Source organism: Alosa pseudoharengus, unplaced genomic scaffold (genome assembly GCF_046254945.1).
Source record: "Alosa pseudoharengus isolate Yale_2024_CS ecotype anadromous, Long Island Sound unplaced genomic scaffold, YU_APseudo_1.1 YU_APseudo_1.1_scf_22, whole genome shotgun sequence".
Taxonomy (NCBI): domain Eukaryota; kingdom Metazoa; phylum Chordata; class Actinopteri; order Clupeiformes; family Clupeidae; genus Alosa; species Alosa pseudoharengus.
Window position 1 is genome coordinate 13,677,582 of NW_027468680.1, and position 25,442 is coordinate 13,703,023.

General features: G+C 45.6%; 1 protein-coding gene across 1 annotated transcript in view; it reads right to left on the minus strand.

The window, feature by feature from the left end:
• The window catches only part of akap6 (A kinase (PRKA) anchor protein 6), a 117,849-nt gene extending 92,774 nt beyond the window's left edge, over positions 1 to 25,075 (minus strand). Inside the window, 4 exon segments of the mRNA XM_076300623.1 lie at positions 3,666 to 5,207; positions 6,025 to 6,276; positions 20,238 to 20,673; positions 24,902 to 25,075. Coding sequence (XP_076156738.1) covers positions 3,666 to 5,207; positions 6,025 to 6,276; positions 20,238 to 20,621 — 2,178 coding nt within the window. The 5' untranslated portion in view covers positions 20,622 to 20,673; positions 24,902 to 25,075.
• Between the last annotated feature and the right edge of the window lie 367 nt (positions 25,076 to 25,442).

The following is a 25,442-nucleotide window of genomic DNA, read 5'->3' on the forward strand; positions in this document are numbered from 1 at the left end:
AGAATAAGTGTGAGATGAACAAAAGGACTGGAGGAGAGAGAGAAAGATGATGAACCAAAAGAGAGGGATGAACAAACCCAGCAATAAAGGGAGAGACAGCCAGAGAGAGAGAGAGAGAGAGAGAGGTAGGGACAGATAGAGGCAGAGGCACAAGAGAGGGAGAAAGAAAGGAGAGAAAGAGAAGAGACAGGGAGAGGTACAAGGGAGAGGAAGATAGAAAGAGGGACACAGAGACAGAGGGAGAGGTATGAGGTAGCGGGAGATAATAAGAGGGAGATGGAGCGAGAGCCAGAGGGAAAGAGAGAGAGAGAGAGAGAGGAGAGACGGAGAGGCTTGTCGCGTCACACATGGCTGGGCCCCTGAGACGGCCCCGGCCGAGCCTTCAGCTGCCAGCTGTCTGTTGCCATGAGGATGAAGTCATCTCCAGGGGCCCGCATACTAATGTAATCAATCAGCTCCCCACTGTGACACGCATCAGCTCAGGTGCCTGGCCGCTCCCGCTGCTGCCCCCACCGCCACCGCCACCGCACGCTGCCACACCCATCTGCCTGCTCACCCACATACCCACATACCCACGTGCCCACGTGCCCGCCAGCCTGCACACTGGGCTTCATACTGCACCTGTATTCTGGCAAAGTTGTGCCATGATGTGTCTTCATTTGGTTTTGTTTCTATCTTGCTTCCTTAATCTGTTATTTTATATATACTAGTGCAGTGCCCGTTCAAAATCCTGTAGCCCAATTACATGCCTGCAGGTAGGCCTGCTTTAAACATAGGAAAGGGAAAAACATAATTCCAGGTAAGCATTCAATAATGAATAGGCCTACAGATAATATAATAATATAATAAATGTGAAGTGAGCAGAATTTAAGCATGGCTGCATGTGACATTTTTTACAAATCAAAATTACATAATCCTAACAGCTGTTTTGAGTCAAGGCTATATGCTTTTGAATAACTTGATGATAGAGAAAACAAACCATTTTGTGGAATGATGCATCATATGAAATTTGCAACGGTGTGACTCAAAAACAGTCTTTGGTGGCCTATAAGTGACATCACACTCTGTCTGCCACTCGTTGCTTGTCGCTGGTTATGCTTTGCATATGTGGCATTCTGAGACGTTCTTTAATTCGGGACCATTATCGCTCGTTTCAATTTAAGACCTTGCAGTTGGAATTGTCGTTTGCTTATTCAAAGTCTAAAGACAGTCCAAAGTAGGCTATTCGAAGTGTCCGTTTATTGCACATCATTTTTTACATCATGTTGAAGAGCCACTGCATAGGCTACCTGTGTGTGTTGGCGTGTTGTTGCAAAATCCGCAGAGTTCACTTTATTGTTGAGGTCAGACATGTTAAGTTTTTACCCGTGTAACCTACATTGATCCAGTTCTGCCAAAGCCCTGCTTCTATCCTCACTGGTAGCTTACAGTACTGTGGTGTGTGGGAGGGGGAGTGGCTAGCGGCGAAAGCCAATGTTCTTCTTTTACCAATATATTTAACAATATCTTTTGCATTTCTTATTCAAACAACGTCAAATTTGGCACTGCACTTACTCATGCCCATAGCAAGACACCTGCCAAGTTTGAAATCAGTCTGACAAACGTTCAGCGAGATATGCGTGCCACAAACACACAGACATTTAGACACACAGACACTTCTTGCTTTATATATATATATATATATATATATATATATATATATATATAAAATAACATAATATCTTTCTACATCAGTGTTTTGACCAAGCCCAATTTTTTTGTCAATCTTTTGATTTTGTTTCACTTCCTTTATCTCTCTCTCTCTTTCGCTCTCTCTCTCTCTCTCTCTGTCTAATCTCCTTTCCTCTGTCTCTCTCACTGTCCTACCATCCATTTTTTCCTCTCCCTTGAAATTTTAATTCAAAGGCAAGCACAATAGTGCTGAATGTGATAATCTTCGTCTCAGGTTCCAGGTGTGATGTCCTTACATGACTTTGAGCACTTTTCATCCCTTTCATGAGGCGCAGCAAAAGGGTGTGACTGTGACAGAAGAGCCCCAGGAGCAAGCCTGGGGCAAGCGGTGGAAAAGGGGACTCACTCCCTCACTCATCCACTCCCTCCCTCATTCAGGAGGGAGTTTTGTGTGTTTCTGCACAGCAAAAAAAGAGGAGTGCAGAAGGGCACTAGAGGACAGGGAGAAAAGGCTCTGCATTGCCTGTTTTGTGTATTTTCTGTTATTGAGATAAACACTTTTCCTATCATATTTATACTTATGCAACATGCAGAAAACAATTAGCTGATAAATAACAATTGCATTATACTGTGATTATGTATAAATACTTTGAACAACCACTGACCATATTTTACAGACTTGGGGGCCTTATGAGAATCAAAAGCAAAATGGTCTTGCTATGTCTGTGTCTCACCAGCAGATGGCAACAAAGAGACACACTCGACTAGCATTCTGCTGCATAAGTCACATGGGTCCATGTCATTGAAACTCAGATTAGCACAAAGGGAAATTAAAGGTAAAAAAAAAACACACACACACTCAAGCCAAATGTGAACTGATATTGCTATATGGCAACTGTTACTATATAGCAACTGTTGCTGGTTGTTTATTATTTGTGCCTCTTGTTCCACTGGCTCGCAGCATGTGTGTGAGAGAGGAAGTGGGAGTGGGGAGGCAAGCCACGAGGCACAGGGCATAGCTGAGATGCTTTTCTATTCAGGGGTCGCTTTCGTGAGTTAGCGCACCCACGCTAAATGAGCTCCTGGAGTGTCATCCGGCACATTCTCCGGCTCTCTTCAAATCATCAATTATGTCTGCCGCCAGGCTCCTTCACAGCCTTGATTGCCTGTTCTTCATTATTGGGCTAATTGTTTAATTGCTCGTCTGAATTGGAGAGAGAGACAGAGCGAGAGCGCAAAAGGGGTTTTGAGAACTGCAGTGATCGCGGCGGTGTCTGTGTGACAGTCCTCTATGTGATAACCGTGGAGGAACTGCGTCAGATAAGCCAAGTGTGAAGTGCAGCACTGAATTATTATATAAAAGGATTGAGATTATCATGAGGGTGCTCTTGTTTGTTTGGATAATTTGATGAATTTCACCCTATTCACACAAGCTACTGAAGTAACACTGTCACATCTGCGAGTGGAAGCTTCAATGCCTCAAGTAGATTTAGAACACGTCATGATATGTTGTTATAAACATTTGTTTATGTAACACTTAAAGAGTTGCTGACTGAGTGAGGATATGTACAGATGACATGATGGAAAGGATTCGATTTGAGTCTTTTGCAAGCATATAGAGCACTGGATGCAGTAAATAGAGTAAAAGTATAGAAAGAACTGCAGAGCAGAAGCACTGAATATGTGGGGCTCTAACTTAAAAGGTGTGCAAAGTCTAAAGTCTAACTGAAGCTAATATAATAATGCAATCTCTATTTCCAAATTTAATTTGATGGCTAAAGATCCTAAGCTCAAACATCAGTGGATCAGCTCAGTACACCACACCGTTGCAGAAGACACTTAGCCCCTTTGGTCATTGAGTGACTTTACTATTTGCCCATCATCTAAATTAGGGCCCGTGGTGTTCTAAGACATTCTACAATACTTAGTAATTTAAAAATGCTAACAATCGCAGAATACTTAAAAATATAAACTTCTGACATGTTTTAAATTACCTCAAGCTTGCCCCAGATGTCCTCGTAGTTCTCCTGATGCTGGATGTCTTCCAGCAGCTGCTGGATCACTGGTTTGCACTGAGCCTCCAGTCTTGGGGCTGGGGATGACGTCATGAGTGGACCCCTCCTCTTGGACTCTGGGGCACCCCAGCCCACCTCGTCCTCCGAGAGCAGGTCGCTGAGGGGCCCGGACTCGATGCTCTCGTCCAGAGACGGGGCGATGTCGCTGGAGGAGGTCGGGGACAGACGGCCCAGAAATGGCTTCTTGTAGGCCAGGACGGTGAGCAAGGATGGCTGAGGGCTGCTGCGGCAGCTGCTGCTGCTACCGCCCTCCCAGTCCTGGTTGGCCTCGGTCAGCTCCCAGTCGTCCACATCCTGAATGGACTCCTGGGTCAGCCTCTGCGGCAGCACTTTGGCCAGGCTCTCCAGCTTCAGGGCCAGCATCTCCGTCTTCCTCAGCTGTGACGGCAGCGCCAGGAACTCGTCCGAGCCGTACCAGCGCTCCTCGTTGGGGCTGGGGTCCTCTCCACGAGGGACGATCTGGGAGCCGGAGGCCCGAGGGACGATCAACAGGGAGCCTTTGGCGGTGGACGGAGAGAGCACCTCCGGACTGGAGGAGGAGAGGTCCTCGCAGGCCTCAAAGTCTGCGGGGTTGATGTCAGGAGTGACAGGCAAGGGGCTGTCAGAGTCTGAGTGGGTGAACTGACCACTCTGTGGGGCTTTGTCTTTCAGGGGACTTGTGGAGGCGGCAATGTCCAGCTCGGGTCCACCGTGGCCTGCCTCTGAGGAGCTTCTCTGCAGGGGTACGTGGGCTGCCCCTGGGACCGGTGGCCTCTGGTAAGTGCTCTCCCTGCTCGCCTGCAGGTTCCTCTTGTTCATGGCGTTGAGGCTTTCATACGAGTGCCTGGCATTGCTGGGGTACACAGAGTCAAGGTCCAACCAGAATTTGGATCGATCTGGAGGGTCCAGCAGGGAAGGGGTGCTTCGGCTTAAGTCGGCCTGGAACTGTAGGGCATTGGGCAGAGTGGACCTCTGCATCTTGCCGTCGGCATCCCCCTCCAGGAACATGGCCCGTTTGGGAAGGGACGGCTGTGTGGGGGACACCTTGTTACTATAACTGCCCTGTAGGGGTCGTTTAGAGAGGCCACTCTCCCCTTGAGGGGTGCCACACTGCATTGTGGGTGCAGACGTCGAGTCTCCGTTAACGGAAAGTGTTCTGGACGAAGCTTTGAGCCCCTCCGTGGAGGTGCTTGGCTGCTCGGTGCTAGTCTCTCCGGTCAGGTTCTGTTTGGAGGAGGACAGCTGTTTGGCCGCGATGGTCAGCAGGTCCACACTCTGCAGCAACTCGGGGAGATCGCGCTCCAACTCGGGGTACAGGCTGCGGGGCTCGGAGCCCCGGCCGTGACCCTCGGGGTCGTCGCTGGGGCTGTAGTCGCTCAGCTCGTAGGCGGTGATGCCGCAGTCCAGCGAGAAGTAGTCCCGGCTGCACTTGATGGTCAGCTGTCCGGAGTCGTCAACCTCAGTCAGAGCGTCCAGACGAGTCTGCAGAGAAATATTCATTAGACCACAGCTGCAAAAAAGGGTGTGATATTCAAAGTTATGCCCTACCAGACTGCACATTTAAAAATAGAAGGGAAAAGCTTGTCATGCAACAAGTGTCTTGAATCTGAAGAGTCCATTTATGCCAAATTGTCCAGACCTTGAAGAAAATCTACTGTATGTAATATACCAATATATTTCACCAGTATTGCAATAACATCACTTCAGAAAAATCAAGAACTAGACCGCATTTAATTAAAGTTACACATTGCTTGTTCATATTAAATGATGACTGATGCAATCTTAAGCAGATCTGTTTCTTTGGAGTGATTCCTTTAGTTTGAAACCCCTTGTCCTCGACATTACAAATGAGCAGGTTCACTTGTATTCACAAAGCTACTTGAGCATGGGGGAGTGTGGGTGGTCCCGATTCTCAGGTGTGTCTGGTTCTTTGTGTCTGGACCTTTCATTTAAACCCCCCTTGATACTACAAATAAGCCTATTCAAATTCTACAACTTACATTCACAAAGCTTCCAATTCCAGCTTTTACAATACAGATGTAGGCCTACCCAGAGCCCTAGAGAGAGGCTCTGGGCCTACTAACAGTCTTTTTGGATTCCGTGCCCTTGTCATTTTGTGTGTGTGTTCATGTGTGCGTGTGCGTGTGCGTGTGCGTGTGCGTGTGCGTGTGCGTGTGCGTGTGCGTGTGCGTGTGCGTGTGCGTGTGTGTGTGTCTGTGTGTGTGTGCGTGCGTACGTGTGTGCGTGTGTGTGTGCGTGTGCGTGTGCGTGTGAGTGCACGTGGTGTTGGGGTCGTCACCTCGTCGTGGTCCTGCGAGAAGGCCTGGAGGATGTCGGTCTGGCGGGTGTAGTTGCCGTTGGAGTCCTGCAGGCCCTGGAGGAGCCTCTCCTTCAGCACGAGCACGGACACGCGCAACTGGTGCCACAGCAGCTGCACGCTGCGGATGTCCACGATGATGTTCACCGAGTAGGACAGCAGCTTCAGGGAGAACTCTGTCTCCAGGAGGGCGTGGATCTGCTCCACGTGGTCCGAGATGTCCTCACAGATGTCCTGAAGGAGAGGCAGACAGAGAAGGAGAGGTAGAATATCTTTAGAAAAATATAAAAATAAACACTGAAATGTGTAAGGTGAAAATATGGCTACATGGAGTGCAAGTCGGCTTCAACATCTCTTTCAGCCATCGGCTAATATTTATGAGCTGTTGAAATCATGATTCCATCTTAGACAAAGGGTTACATATATCAGATCTCACATATGTATTATTATGTAATGCAGAGGTCCTTTTGAACAGCGGGAGGGTCTTAATTGAGCTAATGTTTCACTTCAAAGACCCATCAGCAGGTAACAGCTCTCTTGAGAGCCATGGGTTTAGGGGGGGGGCACAAGGACCTCAGATGAAAACATTCTCTAAACGCAGCCTATGATTTCACGGGAGACGTGTAATAGCACAGCAAGATGTCTGACTCATTTCTACTTCAACACTCACAGTGGGGGGAGAAGAGGTTGTTCCTTAAACAGCCATAGGTTTGGGTACCGAAAAAGTCAGTCTTTTTCACAGGGATGGAATTAGAGAACAACGCACAGAACTCTATACACTGCCAATCAAAACGTTTCAGAAATAATTTCACACAGCATGCTGTTCGCATTCTACTGGTAAGGTGCAAGACTACACACAGTACTGCAACCCCCCTGCAATATGTATAGCGAGCCCACAATTCTACCTTCAAATTCACTGTTGCAAATGCTACCTTTTGAAGTGCGGTTGAATATTTGAACAGCTACTCACATCTCCAGAACTAATTTGCCAGAAATGGACACACGTACATTTACGCCTCAGTCAAAACATCCCCAGGTCCCTGCAAGCACTAAAAGCAGAAGCAGAAAGAGAACAGCGAGTAGCTGTGGGCTCTGCCCAGCCTCCTTATGGACGTCGTGAGTCAGGACCACATGGACGGTGAGTAATGACTGAAGGCAAAACAACAGAAAAGCCTGTATGTTTCAAAAACATCCCCAGTCACACATTACATAGTGTCCATATGGGGACTTCACTTTGATAACAACAACTAATGTACTTTTAATGTGCTTCAACAATAAACATACTGCAGGAAAACTGATACATTTTGACTGATTAACTGCAGGTAAATTATTAGGAGCCGAGCTAGACTACACTGTAAAACACTATAAAAGGGTACCAACACCAATCCCTCACCCTCTCCTACATGTCTATTGTAGCTCACAGACACAGGGCAAAGCCAGGAAAACAGCATGACCACAGCATGACATGGCGCTGCACATCTCAAACTAAAAATGTTTGTTTTTATTTGGGAGCTGGTGGCTGGCAGTTTAGTGAAATGCTGTAAGTGAAAAGTGCCAGACAGAGATGGATATACAGGGCTATTCTGGGGAGAAAAAATGGCCTGTCAAGTTTCTCAGTAATGAAACTGACGCCAAAAACTGATACCTGCTGTGTGGATGCGGCACATCTATGTGACAAGTTAAAATAGAAGTCTACTTTTGCTCATTGTAAACATGCTATGCCTCAGTGACATAAGCTAAATTCTCTCTGTGTGTAAAGATGACACTATATAATTTAAAGCGTTATTTAAATATTAGTCTTGTTTATATAAATATCTTTCTTGTTTCTATGCCGATACGCATAGACATGCAAAGCAAAAGTTAACATTCAGACCAACACAGGAGGACGTGCTGAACATCAACTACCAGGCATTTATGAGATGGAACAGGAAGATGACTGGCATGACTGAGACCAGGGGGTCACAAAAATCCCCCCCGCTCTTGTCGACGCCGGACATAATTAGAGAGCCCGAGTGGATTTGGCACAGAGCGCCAGCGTGGAGCCGGCCACGTACAGAGCCAGGGAAAAGAGCAGCTAATTCAGTCAGAAGTGGCACAGATAGTGGGGGTGCCAAGCAGATCCACCCAAACATACATACACACACACACACACACACACACACACACACACACACACACACACACACACACACACACACACACACACACACACACACACACACACACACACACACACAGCTGCTGGCAACATTTCTCAGGGCTTTCAGAGATGGTAGACAACGGGTGTGAGCTGATATTATATTATAGAGTATCATCACTCCTCCAAAAGCCCCTGTAACCACAATGACAACACCCCAGTAGCTGCTCATAATGTCACATCTATTCATGTTTAAGTCCTGATCGGTTGGCACTGCTGTTGAGGGCAAAGGGAACGTCTGGAGGTCTCAGGAAGTGACCTCGGTAGAGGACTTCAGAGCAATGAAAGTGACATGTGGCTTTGCATGTTTGTGTGTTTTGTTTTGTTTTTGTTTGTTGTTTAGCATTGGAGATATGGCTTGAGTGCACGGATTTGTGTCCTTTGGAGGAACAGAGGAGCATTTGTTTAATCAGTGTGCTGCTACATGTTGATAATGTATCCATCTGTTAAGTCCCGTCTGGCTATGCTGCTGGGTTCTGTGCAAGATATTTCATCTTTCGCTTGGTTTAGTGTTCTGGGGGAGTCAGAAGTTTGGAGAATATGGGGCATGATTTGGGCTTGGACTCACTCCCCTAAAGCCTGCTGACTCCTTGCTCATCACAGGGGCCTAAATCAGTGGTGACATTGTAGAGGGAGACAGACAGGCGCAGAGAGAGAGAGAGAAAAAGAGAAAGAAAGAAAGAGGGTGTGTGTGAGAGAGAGAGGGAGAGAGAGAGAGAGAGAGAGAGGCTAATTTGACATCAAAAGTCATCTGAGGACTAGGCACATCTATCTCAGATCCCAATTTCCAACACAGCTCTTTTTAAGCGTGCCATTCAAAACCAACATCAGCTGAAGAAGAGCCTTCATTATCGCCCTCATATTTTCAGCTGTCTGAGACACAGTGAGAACTGTGAGTACCAAGATTAACATCAGGACTTTAAATTCCATCTTTTGTCGGAGTACAGCACAACAAAACGACTTACTGAGAGATTCATCTATCAACTTCAAAGACCAAACTTTCTCCATGCTCCAATCTTGTTTACTTCCCTGTTTTGGGATGGTGGAGCAACAGCCCACCCTTTCCCTGACTTCCTCCCCCATGTATCCTCCCCAGCACCCTCAACCCCAGGGGGTCAGAGACAGAGGAGCTCAGCTGTCCCCTTTCTCGGACAGATGCCCCTCTCTTTCACAACGTTGCTCTCCAGGGAGCCCTTCTTGTCAGTCCATGGAAACTCCTACAAGCCCCAAACTTGGCCCCCACATGCTAACAGCATTATCACTGCACACACAGCCATGATCATCAACTGAATAAACACTTAACATGTATAATACCATAAAGCAGGTGAGGGGATATATGCACGGAATCTTGGACGGCTTTCACATGTTACTATGGTAGCAGGGCACTACATGGAAACAGGAGCTCCTTAACAACGTGATAACAACAACGGCAGCGGTCATCGGTCAGCAGCATCTCGGGCCGCTCGTTACATCCAGGTGCCCGAAATAAACGTGGCATCTCTGAATGTAGGTCAAACACCCGGGCGGAAAGATAAAGCACCCCCGCCACTCTGCCAATGCCTGCAACTCGATGAACTCGAAAATAAACACACAGTACTGTATGGAAGACTGGTGGGTATACTGTAAACTCACAGGGCAGAAAGAGACAGGGAGGGAGAGAGGAGGGGGGAAGAGAGAGAAAGGGAGAGAAAGAGAGAGAGGGAGAGAGATTGTCATGCCAATAAAGGGAGGGAGAGAGAAAGAGAGATTGTCATGCCAATAAAGCACATTTGAATTTGAAACAGAGAGAAAGAGAGAGAGAGGGAGAGAAAAAGATGGGAGAGAGAAAGAGAGAGAGAGAGAGAGAGAGAGAGAGATGTTTGAAAGGTTATAGATAAAGGGTAAAGTAAGGTAGCATGCTGAGTGTGCAGCCAGGCTACAGTTTCCTTACTAATATCTAAATGACTCAGCAAAGCTGCCTTGCCTAACCCGACTCATGACTTTTATCTACAGGGAGCTAATGAACAATCAAGGCACCAAATAGCAATATAATCATCTACAAATAGGAAAATAATGAGAAGATAACAACCAACTCCAAGATACATAAATATGCAATACATTAATGTCACAAAGCCCCCAATGAACTGTTTGCACTGCAGAATTATACAACGAGATCAAGTACGAAGAAGTAGAGTGTGACTAGGCAATTACTGACAACAAAAGCAGGCAATAAACACTGTGACTGGACTGTAACTAGATTCAACAGACCAAAGTGCCTCAGTACCTGAATACGTGTTCACAGTGGTTCAAAGCCACTGCAGCGCATTGTGTGGTTTCAGTGGAAACTGCTGAATGAGTCCTGAAGTCAACACTGTCTGTCTGTCAAAGCGCACTGACTGAGAGGTCTGACTGCAGCCACAGACTACAGCTGTCCTCTGAACACCATGTGCACCACGGCATTAATGACAAAGGCACAAATGCACACACACGCACACATGCACACACAAGCGTAGGCACACAGACACACACACCCCATTTTGTGATTATAATGATATTGCAGGCTTAGAAACCTGGCATTAAGAGAAATCCGTTCTGCCTGTTATCTAGCTATCATTTCATCAAGTCAGTTCGTTTAGTCACATTAGTGTTTTACTGTCGCTTCATCTACACCATTCCTTCTGTCTAAACAGCCACACTAACTCAGAGAAATGACAGACCCCTCCAGCAGTCCCCCGGAGCAGTTGTTTTGTAATGCCATTGCAAACTTGTTTGAAACTACACATAATTCTGACACTGCATTCTACCATGAGGATCATATACTCACATTGTCCGAAGTGCCAATTCACACTCCTACACCAAAGCAGGTGTCGACCCAGACAGACCATACTGTATCTAAGCTTCTTTAATAATGTGCACTGTAAAACACATATATAAAAATACACAACTACCCAAATGTTTCAGCTGAGTCAGGACTGTACTTACCTGAGCAACTGCAGTAAGGTCAAAATCATTAACGCACAGCTAATAGACAAATTAGTTGTGCTGAGTGAAGCAGTGTCTTCAGTGGCAGTACTTTTCCCTCATGTAGATAGCTCTCTCTTTCACTCCTTCCTTTCTCTCTTTCTTTCTCTCTCTGTCACTCTCTCTCTCTCTGTTCCCTCCCTTCATCCCTGACCTCGTTCTCTGCTCTTCTCTAGAGGAGGGGCTCCCTGACAACACCAAGGGGCTATTTTGGGCTTTGACCTCAGACACACACACACACACACACACACACACACACATACACACACACGCACACACACGCACGCATACATGCACATGCACACAAATACATGCACACAAATACACACACACACGCACATGCACACACACACACACACACACACACACACACACACACACACACACACACACACACACACACACACACACACACACACACACACACACACACACGCACACACACGCACGCATACATGCACATGCACACAAATTCATGCACACAAATACACACACACACGCACATGCACACACACACACACACACACACACACACACACACAGTCACTTAGGGGTGATAGGGGTGGGGGGGGTCAAGGGCATCTCCCGAGGAGTTGCTGGAGGGACTCATGCCACACGTCACTCATTGTCTGTCGGAACATTTGGCGCTCTCTTTGATCTTATTAGCGCCTCACAAAAACACAACACTAGCGTATTGTCTCCTTACACCCTTTATATACTACCAGACAACCTCAACGTCGTAAACTATAGAACCACCATCAAGATCAAAGCAACAGTTGATATGTTATCAAAATTTCTTTGTCTTTGGTCTTTCACTATACAACATGCCAATGCTACATTGCTGAAATGCAAGCGATGGGGGTGTTTGGATTCATAGATCATCATTTCCCAGGGTCCTCCCTGAAAAGCAGAATGTCACCTCACTTCACACAAGGAACCTGTAGGCCTCCTTGTGGTGAAAATGTCCAGGAACATGAAGTGCAGTTCTAAGATTGAACACCAGAGGTCAGACTTCAGTGAGCATTATTTTCCAATACAGTTAGCTCCAAAACACTAGTTGCTAGTTTTGTGCACACTGGAGCTATGGTCACACTCTGACGGCTCGGCAGCTAAACATGCACATTTGGTTCGAGGAGTGCTTCTAATGCCTCACCTCCCGTGTCTCTCAGTTTAGACGTGCATGAGCTGCAGCAGGCTTGCCAACAGCCAAGACGAACGGGCATTGGGCACCGTACTGTATCGAGCTCTATTTCAGACTCAACCCCGAGACCTGATGACCCACTTTTCAGGCCTTACCTCAGGGAGAAAAATAACCTGATCTTTAAGAGCTATTTCATAACACTAGTATTGCATCTTCTGTTCATATAGAAGACCCAGCATTCTATTCCCCACATTCTACACTCTTTAGGGGCTCTTATACAACAAATGCTCAAGGGTTCAACCCCCCCCCACCCCCCCACCCCCCATCACCCACCCAACCCACTCTGGTTCTGTCCAGTGCTTGCCTGTTGGCGCTGCTGGCCCATGAGCTGGGGCCGTGTGGGTTGGTTGGTGGGGGTGGGGGTCTGGGTGGGATTGTCCACATTCCTGGCGATACTGGGATTACATCACTGGAGATAAATGTCTGCAAACAGCTGCAGGACACCTCGAGCTGCTGCACACTGATCCCATTCCAGCCAGCGGGTAAAAATAAACATGCGGGAAGGCCGACAGACAACAGTGAGTGTTTGTATGTGTTTGTGTGTTTGTGTGTGTGTGTGTGTGTGTGTGTGTGTGTATGATTGTTTGATGTGTGTGTGTATGTGTACACAAATGCACTGCACTATATGTAATGCATGCATGTATTTGCATTCATACATGCATGTATTTTTCCTTGCAGACTGGCTTGGTGTATGTATTGGATTAATTATGTGCGCGTGCGTGAGCGTATGCTTTACATGCATGCTATGGAATGAGGGCGTGTTCACATTGCTTGGCGTCAAGCCTCCTGCACCCTACCCACTCCAGACATTGTTCCAGGGCTGTTTTATTTCAGGGCGGGTGTGGAGGGCCGTTCTGTGCGTCGCCTCTCCCCACCCCGACTTCACCCCCTCCTCCACCCTCCTCTCCTCTCTCTCTCTGGACATTCTACACCCAGCTGTTACTGCATCACACCGCAGACGTCCACACCACCCCTCAACACAAGTACTCAAAACAGGGAGCCTCCAACTGGCGCCTTGGATTAAACCTAATCTAATTTTGAAACCTATTCTAATTTTGAACTTTGAACTTTCCAAATTTTGAACTTTACAAACTTTACAAACTTTATAAACGTGAACTTTCCACTATGCATCTGCACCATGCATCTGACATCTTTTTCTAGTTCCCTTAAGCAGTCTTCCTGTTTTTTGTGGTTACAGTATGTACCCTCAGAACTTGGTTGCTGTGAAGCCAATGATGCTTCTAGGTTGACAGGAGTGTGACAGACACCTGCTGTGAAACTTCCTCATCCATGGTGACTTTCCCAGAAGGCTTTGCGACAGGCGTCATCAGGCCACACCACACCGCTGCTCCCACACCACTTGGGCCCGCTCATCTGGTGGTTAGATCAGGACATCAAAGGCCGGCAAAGGACATGCGTGTTCGTGTGTGAATGAGTGTGTGTGTGTGTGTGTGTGTGTGTATTTGTGACCCTCACGCCCAGTAAATCTGCTGTGATATAGAGGCAAGGTCATGTCAGAGAGCGAGAGAGAGAGAGTGGGTAAGAGAGAGATGGGGAAGATGGGGGAGGAGAGGAACAGAGGAGGAGGCCGACAGGGAATGAGGCAGAGAGATCAGAGAGAGAGAGAGAGAGAGAGAAAGAAAGAATGAAATGAACAAAGAGAGAGGGACAGGGAAGGAAAGGACCCAGAGGCCCTCTAAGAATAGATCTAAATAGAGTAGAGGGCTGGTCTCTGCAACAGTGAGCGCTGTTGGGGGCAATGCCCTTTTATCATTCAAAAGAACACACATGAACAGACACACACTATACACACTGTTTCCTGTTGCAGTCGCATACACACAGAGACTCTCACAACACACACATAGGAGCAAATGCATTGTACACAAAAAGAAGCACACACACAACTACTCACAAGTCAAAGCACTCTGACAACCTCATGAATGCGACCATCCAGAGAAAACAAACAAACAGAGTGAGAGAGAGAAAAAGAGATAGTGAAAGAGAAATAAAAAAAGAAAGAAATAAAGAGAGAGAGAGAGAGAGAGAGAGAGAGAGACTGCTGAGATTGTGAGGACATAAGGAGGGCCTTAGGGGAGATAAGAATGCTTGATTTAGTCCTGAATTCCCAGGACACAGCAAGGCATGCTAGGAAGAGATGACACAGCAGCACCGAGTTAGGCACAGAGACTGTGATTTCACCATTGAAAACATAGTGTTCTAATACTGAATATATATATATATATATATATATATATATATATTCAAACTGATATATGTATACACAGATTGGTACTATTTTACTGTCACTAACTCTGATCAGTTGCATGGACACTGACCCTAACACTAAGTGAAGAATTCAGTATAACAGCCATAGTAGTTGCGTATTTTGCCCACTAGGTGGCAGGCAGACACAGGACAACGCATGTTTTCAAGCAAATGCTCAACCTCCTTTCCCTTTCAGCTCAGCAAGCCTGAGGCAGCTTACCACAACAACACTAACAAAGCCGACAAAGACATGCGTGAAAATTACAGATTATTAACACAAACTATTCTAAAACCATAACTACAACCATAATCTTATTATATACATCATATGAAATAAATAGTCCACAGCGTCATCACATCATCTAAATGTAGTAATATGCCCTCGACATTTCAGACATATATCAGAAGTGTTTGGTTCCTCCATCAGTGGTCATGAATTAAAGGTATTGATTACAGAGGAGCGGATGGCCTGGGTTTAAGCGCCGCTGGTAAACCTTAAATAGATTGAAGAAAGACAGGGCAGATTAAGAGATTTGCTAGAAAGGCAGAAAGGGCAGGGCAGCGTGTGTGTGAATGTGTGTGAGTATGTGTGTGTGTGTGTGTGTGTGTGTGTGTGTGCGTGTGTGTGAGAGAGAGAGAGTGTGTCTGTGTGTTTATTTCTTTCTCTGTCTTTCTCTCTATGTGTGTGTGTGTGTGTGTGTGTGTGTGTGTGTGTGTGTGTGTGTGTGTGTGTGTGTGTGAGAGAGAGTGTCTGTGTGTGTATGTCTTTCTCTGTCTTTCTGTGTGTGTGTGTGTGTGTGTGTGTGTGTGTGTGTGTGTGTGTGTGTGTGTGTGTGTGTGTGTTGTTTAGCTGAATAGGAAATTAGAGCTGCTCAGGCTATAGAACCAGAACACTGGCAACATTCTGCAGATTCAAAGAGCTCTGAAAGTCAAGCAGAGTCTCTCTTCTCAATGTAGGCCATGATTCCTGCTTTATTTTGGAGGACAATTTGTTGCTGATGTAATGTCTTAATCATGACTGCAGCAGCTCTGTTTCTGTCTGTGTTTTGAGGGAGAGAATACGCAGAGCCAGAAGACACACACACACACACACACACACACACACACACAGAGAGAGAGAGAGAGATAGAGAGAGAGAGGCATTACGTGGGCCACACTGTGTCATTGTCCCGTGGGAATCAGCGACACAAAGACATCAGTCACACTCAGAACCCAGATTTGGATTCAGAAGGTCACGTGGTCGGGATTCTTCAGGCAAACAATGCCACCTCTTAAAGAGGCCCAGAGATAGGTGGCAATTTTACCCTTTTCTAATAAAAACAACACAAGCTCTCGCAGACAAATTCAGCTATTCATTCATTCATTAATTTATCTGGTTAGTCGAAATTATTTCAATAACCGTTATACTTACTTACATTATTTCAAGAGTTTGGCTCCAAAACACGATATCTCCGTTTTTAAAAACAATAAAAAGTCAGGCTATTTAATTGTGTATTTCAGGTAATATCAATCAAATTGCAGTTGTGTTGTTTTGATTGAGTAAAGATAAATCAAATAACAATAACAATACCCAATGACAGTGAACATTATGACATTATAAAAATTCATTAAAATGGTGGATATATTGTTTTGGAACCTAACTCTTCATTTATTTATTCATTTGAAAGACATTTTTATCCAACTTGCAAGTAGCCTACAACAGTCAATCTACAATATTTTAGGAAACCAACGAGAGTAACACCACAAAACCAGTCAACTTGGAAAAAAATCTGAGAGCAAACACTAGCATATCTATCCATATGTGGATGATGGATTTCAGAAAAGACACTCAGGCAATCTCCTGGTGTAGATGGAGGATACTGTTGTACATGGTGAAATGGTGACTCAGGTCTGCCCTGGCCGAATGTGATTCTTCCTCTTTAGTCTCCATCCTCATGGCCATGATTTATTCACCACGTCCGAGAGCACTCCCAGCAGTCTGGGCGGCCATGACAGTTCTAAAAAGACCCTGACATCAGTCACTGCGGTGTGCCTGCCTCCCCCCTCCCAAAAAAACTATGGCACACAAGCACTTTTTTTTCGGGAGCAAGCGCTGATGCAATTAAGCACTGAATGCATCTGTTTTTCTGCTTCAATGGTCAACTTGAACAATTTTTTTCTTTTTTGCCTGGCGGACATGTTGTGGGAGCAGAGCAGTTTTGAACGTCCCATACATCCGCCTATTCTACCTTCTCTCCTTCAAGGATGCACATCAATTCAAGACTCAACTCTGGACTACACCACTTCCATCATACCAAACCATTACATCAATCTTCTAAGAGATTTCAAAGTGTTTTACTTCTTTTGAAGCCATGTGTGATCTAACAAACACACACGAGCAGCATCCATATTTAGCTCAGCACGTGCCCTGAACACGCTCCTGTTGCCCCCATTGCATAACTCAAACATTTATATTTAACAGCAGAGAAGCGCAAAGATGGCTAATTTATGCATTGTAATGCATGTAATTACTGCACAATTAATTTATGAACATTAAATCATATGAACTGAGAGTGTGGTGAAAGAAATTGTTTATTCAGGAGTTAAGTGAACCCCCAGCCATTTAAGAAAGGCTGTATTATTCAAGTAGACGGACTGAGCAAGGTTGAGACGCTTCTGGTGAAAATGTGGACCCAACGCACAAACAATAAAACGTCTTGGGGCAGAGGGCAAGGGGGGACACAGCCTTTTTAAAACTCTTAACTTAAAAAGACGCTCATGAATGAATGATGCACCTCCACTAAAAACCACAAAAAGAAACGTTATGTAACCTGTGTTCTAAAATTTGCCGTTGATGTAGAGTGAGTGTGCAGAAAGACCGTCAGAGGCAGAGCCGCCCAGAGGGTCTGAGGTGCAATCACAAGAGAGGAGAGAGAAAGCAGGCATAGAACAAGATGGGCTAATCCTACATTGTTTAAAGAGACCAATTTCCTTACAGGGCTAAAACAAAAATCTTCAACACCATATATGACAAAGAGATATATCCATAAGCTTTTTATAGAGTCCTGTACTCTTGGAACTTTGTTTGACTTTTTCCAATAGGCTATAGGCCTATCTCAAAGAACTAAGGACATACCGTAAAAGGGACACTAATGCATAGAGTTCAAGTCATTGAGTTGTCACAGAGCCCAGATTCTGATAAAACACATGCCTACATGTAACTGTAAGCAGATGTAAACAAAATGATCTGCTGAATGCGTTGATGTAATGTGAAATGTCACTTCACAAAATTTAAGCCAAAACCACCATTTCTTTTAATCTTTTTTTGTCTCCCCGACTGGTATCAGTTCACCCACCATCTCCAGAGGCCAGCACCCACCCACAGCAGCACACACACATTACATCACTGGGCGCCTCCGTGCCAAGCATGACCAAAGAGGATTAAAACAGTGTACAGTCAGATCAGACGGCGTAATCATTAGAACAGATTTGATCAGCGCGGCTACGTCATGTCTTAGGGAACAGAGCAGAGATCTGGCACTGAGCAGTGTTAGCTAGCTTTGTGCGCTAACATGCTAGCCTGGTAGGGTCAGTAGGGAGTTGAGAGGAATAGCTCAATTCCTCAAACACCGGACTGAGACTGATTCAGAGTCAATGATATGGAGTAGTTTCCACCAAGGCTGCCTGACAATGCTGATCCAGAGTCAGCACTGTTGAAAGTGTTTGTGCCCATTTGACAGCTCAGTCAATACACCTCAGTCATGAGGTCACTAATAGGCCTACCGCTTAAAAGAATCCTCAGCAAACTGATGCATGCCTATGACAAACACTTAACTACTCTGGTTTCTGTCCAACACATTTAGAAAACATATTTCAGGGGCTCGGAGTCAATAACAACCTAACTGGCAACAATATTGACAACAGCGACGATGAATATGCTGTGCTATGACTTTAAAGTCGGCACCACAGTTTTGGTGCTCTACATTTTGTCTGCCTTCGATTCAGATGAGGGTTAACATCCATCGACCCCACAACTCCCCCACCACTGCAACAGATCAACCAGATAGCCAGGGCTGTGTTAATTAAAGAGCTGCTTGATGAGCGTTCCACATTCGCCTCACCAATTCAATCCCATCCCATCCAATCCCAGCTCATGCTGCTGGTGGATTGATCTGATTGAAGCTCACTTAATCCCACATCACAGATATTCCAAACAGCCTCTGCTGGTCTCTGCCCTGTATTGGTTTGCGATAAGTGAATCTGCATAGACAGAGAGATTCATTTTCAACTGTCCCAAGGTGAGGTCATGGAGGCTCTAGTATTGATCTGGTTTACTAAGTTTGTAATATCACAGACATGAGACTCTCTTAACCAAGAAAACATGGTAAGCCAATTGCATAGGCTATACATATGCTACATGTATGCTACATTTGTACAAATATGAAATTAACATCAACTAAGTGGTAAACAAGAAGCTGATTTAAGCACAGCATAGTTTCAAGTTTCAATGTATATTTTATCCCAGATGGGCAGTTTGTGCTGCAGCAAGCATAAAACATACACCACATGAAGCATACAACAGAATACCAAACGTTTAACATAGACAACTGAAGGTAATATACCAGTGTCAAGAATAAATAGTTGAAAAATGAATGATAAAGTAAAATAAAAAAATAATAAAACTAGGGTGATGGGCTATGGCATTCACACTAGTTATCTCTCACTGCTGTCTGCATTCAGGGCTTGAATAGAGAGAGGGATGAATTATTTTTTATATCTGTTCATAAGGGCCATAGGTGCACTTATGCCAAGCGTATGCCAAATTATGATCCAAGATGAGTGGATGGGTATTATGAAAGCGAATGGACATAGCATGTGTCACAGCATATCAGAGATTCAGAATCTGAACTTGAATGAAGTGAAAAGACCAAAGTCGGGCAACAGTCAAAGTGTCTTACGCATGAGCTGAAGGTCTTGTGTGGCATGTCACACTGACCCACACATGTGGCACTTAGGATCTTGCCAATGGTATTAAATTAGCAACATGATTTTGAACTAAATTCCCTTTAGTTCATTTTTGGTCATGGCTTGATTTTGCTCTTTGACCATCATTCAAATTAGGGCTCAAAGATTCGAGCGAATGTCTGTTGCCCACCCCTTTTTGCATGGGTCAAACCTCTTTTTTCTGGACCTCTTTGTCCCCTCTCAGTGAATGTCACCTCTATCAGTTAAGGTCATTGAAGAGAGGTCAAGGGTCGTTTGGGCACACCCAAGGGAATTCACCCAACCAGCATTACCAGAGACGCATGGCCTGAGGCCGTCCTTGTAAAGCCTAGTTTGAAGACAGATGGTCACTTTTGACCCTGTTGGAGGACCTCCTCCATTTCAAATACTTGAATCCAAAGTTTGAGCCAAAACTGTCATATTTGGACCATTTGGACCCTTGATGTTCCTAAACTGAGTAACTCTTCAGAGAGTTGATCAGAAGGTGTCAACTTTGATGTTTGATTTTATTTGCAATGATGACGAAGGGAGACTGCGAGAATGTCCTACCTTGAGCTGGACCAGATGCACGTCCACATGCTTGTTCTGGGAGTCCTGATGCACAAAGTGGGTGAGGTCCCTCACCCTCTCCGTGGTGGCCCTCAGCCAGGTCTCGATCTCGGGCAGGTGCAGCACCACCTTCCAGTCGGCGCCCGTGTGCAGGGGCGGGGGCTTCTGGTACCTGCTGTGCCTGGAGTGCGCAGGCGCCACCTGGGCGTGCGTCTCCCCTTTCTCCTCCTCGTCTGCGCCGCGACCACTGGTCTCGGCCGGGCTGCACTCCTCCTCCTCCTCCTCCTCATCTCGGGGGCTGAGGCAGGGCTCCAGGGTGGGGGTGACGGAGGTGATCATGGGCGAGGCGGCCTCGCTGGCCATGGGTGACACGGCAACATTCATAGTGAGAAGAAACAGCGGCTAGATCCTACAGGGAGGGGGTCCTCTGAGTCAGCTGAGGAAGTAACGAGGGACAGAGGGAGGGATGGTGGAGGGGTGGTGGAGAAAGAAGGAACAGAGGGTGGGAATAGGAGAGAGAGAAGGGAGAAAAAGAGGGAGGGAGAGAGATGGAGAGACACATTAATAAATAAACAGAAGCCTGATAATGTTTAATATATGGAGAAAGGGGGGTAGCAGGCAGGGAAATTTGTAATGCAAATCCACAGGCACAGGTCTCTTTTAAGATACACTGGTGAATAAATTGGCTGTCATTTCTGAGCCAGTCAGCTTGTATCACAGGAGCTACAAGTCCAGAAGGGTTTGCTTCTCTCTTGAGTTTAGCACCACCAGGAGATGCTGAGCATGTGTTATGAGATGCTGAGCATGTGTTAGTGTGTGCGCCGTCACTCCCTCTCTTCCCTACACAGTCTTGAGCACACTGATGACATTCTCAGAGGTATCGTATATGATGTTTCACACGAGGGGTAATTCCTTGTTATGCTTGATGAACATTAACATGAAATAAATTAACTAGAATCACGCAACATTCTCAAAATATACGGACCATTCTAAAATGACAACTGAACACACGCATGTGAGTATCAGCATTTTAAAATCTCAAAGGAATCAGAAACAAGCATCAATTAACTCTCACGCTGTGTTATGATCTAAAAAACATTTTCATCCCTGGCAGTAGATCAACATCACCTCTCCTCTCCAGTTGTGATTGGGTACCCCCTCCTCCTCTCCTCTCATCTTCCCTTCTCTCTGTCTACACAGAAGCTGCATCCCTTCTTCCTTTCTCAGAAGGTGCATCCTTGGCTCCTCTAATAACTCTCTCCCTCGTGTTTAATTCCAGTGATTACTGGGGCTATCAGACTCCAGGGCCATGCTGTCACACACTGTTATTACTAATTCTCCAGCTGCCCCCGCCGAGAGGCAGATCCTCATTAATCCATCCCCAGAAAGTGATCCCTCGCCTAGGATGTGCACAGGCTCGGCCAAACACCACTCACCACCTCGCTCTCTCTAGGGGTCACATCAGGCTCCTGTTACACACACACATACAGGTATACTGTAGGAATATACTCTATACTATATACGGTATATATATACAGGCCTGGAAAAAATGTAGAGACCACTGCACATTTTTCTGATGTCATCCTACGGTTGCTAAGTGACATTTGAATGAGTTGATGGTCATTTTTGCAGTGGTCTCTTAATTTTGAATATGACCGTCAACTCATTCGAATGTCACTCAGCAACCATAGGATGACATCAGAAAAATGTGCAGTGGTCACCACCAAATCACCACCAAGATAATCTGTTCACTCTCTTTCTATCTTTCTTTTAGACAACATATGGAGACATCGCTGTGAATTGGAGCAATGATACTTTCATGACCTTTAAAAAAAAAAAATGATATCACTATGTAGTAAATTGGTATCAGCTGCAGCCCTATGGAATGCACCCAACTAAAGATCTATTCCAAATGAGGACTCAGTTAACCATGCTGCAGGTCTGGTGGATCGCTACTGCACCCCTGAGACTGAGCCAAATATCTAAATAAAGCGGGTGGCGTGCCAACGGCTCCACAGGCACTGTGTCACGTAAGGCGATGCTGTCATGTGAAGCAGCAATGTGAACTCGTTACCATGCGCAGGTCAATCAGACAGTAGCCACTCAGCAGGCGTGTAAACATAAAGACTTGACACGGCTGTAATCTTAGTCTGGGAGAGTGGTGAAGTGGATTATTTAGTAGCTTGTGGTTCATAAGGGCAATAGTGCCTGAGTTAGACATTGTTGGTGCTTATCTGTGTGTACCATTGTACCATATTTGTTACCAAACTGGGCTACTCAACGCTAACTGAATCTATTCAACACAGTTGATTCTGCCAAGTACAATAAGGGAACTATGAAGCATGAAGTATATTTAGACTGAGCAAAGTCCCCGGTTGTCCCACTCAGACCAAAGTTTGACCAAGTGTTGCTGTTTTTTGGTAACATTGATAGCAAATGTTCTAAATTAAATTAGCTTTCAGCATTAGCTCCTACACCAGTAGCCTCTTTCAGAAATACTTTAAGGCCACTTAAGGTGCCACCCAAATGACCCACACACAGGAACGTGCCCCTACAATGTGATATTTACAATACCACATGTTTGTCACAGCCAATGTAACCAGCCACTGAAAACAGTGAATACCTTTTATAGTCTAACTAAGGCCAGTCACAACATTGAATTTGTACATTTCACAAAGGGCAAGCTACTGTGAAGTCTTAAAGTACCACATTAATACTTTAATGAGCTTAGGCTTGTGTGAGAGTCTATGCAACATGGAATCGAATGTTGATACTGAACTTAAGATTAAGTAAGTCTTATCCCCACTTGGAAGAAACATGGTCTATATCTGCTGTGTTCTATGCTCTTCAAAGTCCATCTTGCATCCAAAATCTATTTATGGGATTATAGTTGAATTACCACCAAGATAATCTGTTCACCATCTCTCTTTCTATCTTTCTCTAACCTCTCTCTCTCTCATTGTATAAAACCAGTGTGTTACTTTTGTTATTTGGATTAGACAGATGGAGTTACACACGACCACACACACACACACTCATACAAAGTAAAAGGGTTCATGAGAGGTGAACCCGTGCCACTTTAAACTAAAACAGCACTCTGGATAGGATTAGTAAACCAACCAAGTTAACTCTTCATCGTCCTGGCAGACAGTGGATGCTATAAGTGGGACTAAATTCTGACCCATACCCAACACAAAGCTCTGAAAGTTTGTCCAAAAGCAACCACAAAATAACAAGTCTTTTTATGTGTTTTCTTCGGAACAGTACACATAACAACAACTCTGATCCACTCATGTAAATTCTAGTCCACCAAGGACATTAGAAAGCAACAACTTTGCAGATACCACCCTAGTGTCGCACAATCATTGGTGGGCTGACTCCTCACTCTTTCAGCTGGACTGGACAAGCAGGCCATTTGAGAGATGCACCGCATCACATTGTAAATCATTGGCCTGTGTACAATAGGCACAGCACGCTGTTGATATATACAATGGGCCCTGCATGCACTGATTAAAGACTGATACAATTAGATAAGTTATTGAGACAATGTGTCTTCCTGACATTTACAAGTCAACAGGAAATTACATCATGCTTCCTCGGTATTTGTTCTTCTGGAGATGACAGTGCCCTAATTGATTCTGAAGCTGACGCAGACACTTTGAGCTTTTCAAAGGGCAGTGTAGGAGCTGGACCATATCCGCTTGGAAATGTGTCCCTTACATGCACTTTCTCTTTCTCTTTCTCCCTCTCTCTCTCACACACTCTCTTTCACACACACAGACACACTTATTATTGTCACCCAATACTCTATGCAAGTATCATGCAAGAACACACAATCTCACGCCAATGCACAACTGTCAAGGGCAAAAAAACAGCAATTATCCATACTGCAGTGCATCTCTCTCTCTCTCTCTCTCTCTCTCTCTCTCTCTCTCTCTCTCTCTCTCTCTCTCTCTCTCTCTCTCTCTCTCTCTCTCTCTCTCTCTCTCTCCATCTCTGTGATCTGTCTCTCTCTCTCTCCATCTCTCTGTGATCTCTCTCTATATATACTGTATCTCCATCTCTCTGTGATCTCTTCTCTGCTCCGTTTCTCCAACTTGGCTCATCGGTTCTCCCCTCTCCTCCCATTGCCATGCTATGCTACTCCTCCAACCCATCCTCCACTCCTCCACCCTCCACTCCTCCACCCTCCACCCCTCCACCCTCCATCAGCAGCAGCAGCAGCAGTGTGGCATCACTGCTCTTTCCCCTGGCACAGTCCACAGCCCTGGGCTACCCAGAGGAGGCGCAGTGCAGCTGACAGCCCCACTCCTGCTCCTGCTCCCAGTAAGGGGGGCCGATGGAGGAGCCGCGTCAGATCACATACCAGAGTAAAAGCCCTGGGTACACACACACACACACACATCACACACACACAGACAAATCACACGCACATACACACACACACACACACACATATACACACACAGACACACTCACATATACACACACACAAACACACACACACACACACACACACACACACACACACACACACACACACACACACACACACACACACACACACACACACACACACACACACACACACACTCACACACACACACACACAGTGAGAGAGAGACACACAAACTCATTACGGCAGAGAACAGACAGACACTCACTGCTAGAGCTCCAACACCAACACATCTCATCCTTCACTCCAAAAAAGGGAATCTGTTCCAGAACGTTGCCGCCGCTACTGTGGTGCTGCTGTTTCCAGCAGTCCTCTTGCTGGGAACCCGCTCCTCTCAACTCCACTTGTCTCAAGGTCTAAGAAGCATCCACACCCGGTTCTTAATGGCTTATGTCTTCCAAAATAGACTTATCTGTCTCGCTTTCTTTCTCTCTCTCTCTCTTTCGTCTTGTATGTTTTCATGCCACTCTCTCCATCTAATGAAGGATTCGGTTGAATGAGTGAGTAACAGCCACAGCATAGCACGGCCCTGGTCCATGTGCGCGTGTTTGTGTTGAAGAGGGGGAGGGAGAAAGACAGACACGAGGAAGGGAGAGAGAGAGAGAGAGAAAGAGAGGAAATCCATGTAGCACTGCTAGCCCCTCCCTTATCTAAACACTCCACTTTCCTTCTTTTCTGTACCTGATTCCAGTTTTGATTGATGATGCTCTGTTCAAGATCCTCAAACAAAAATCAATGGCCGCTGACAT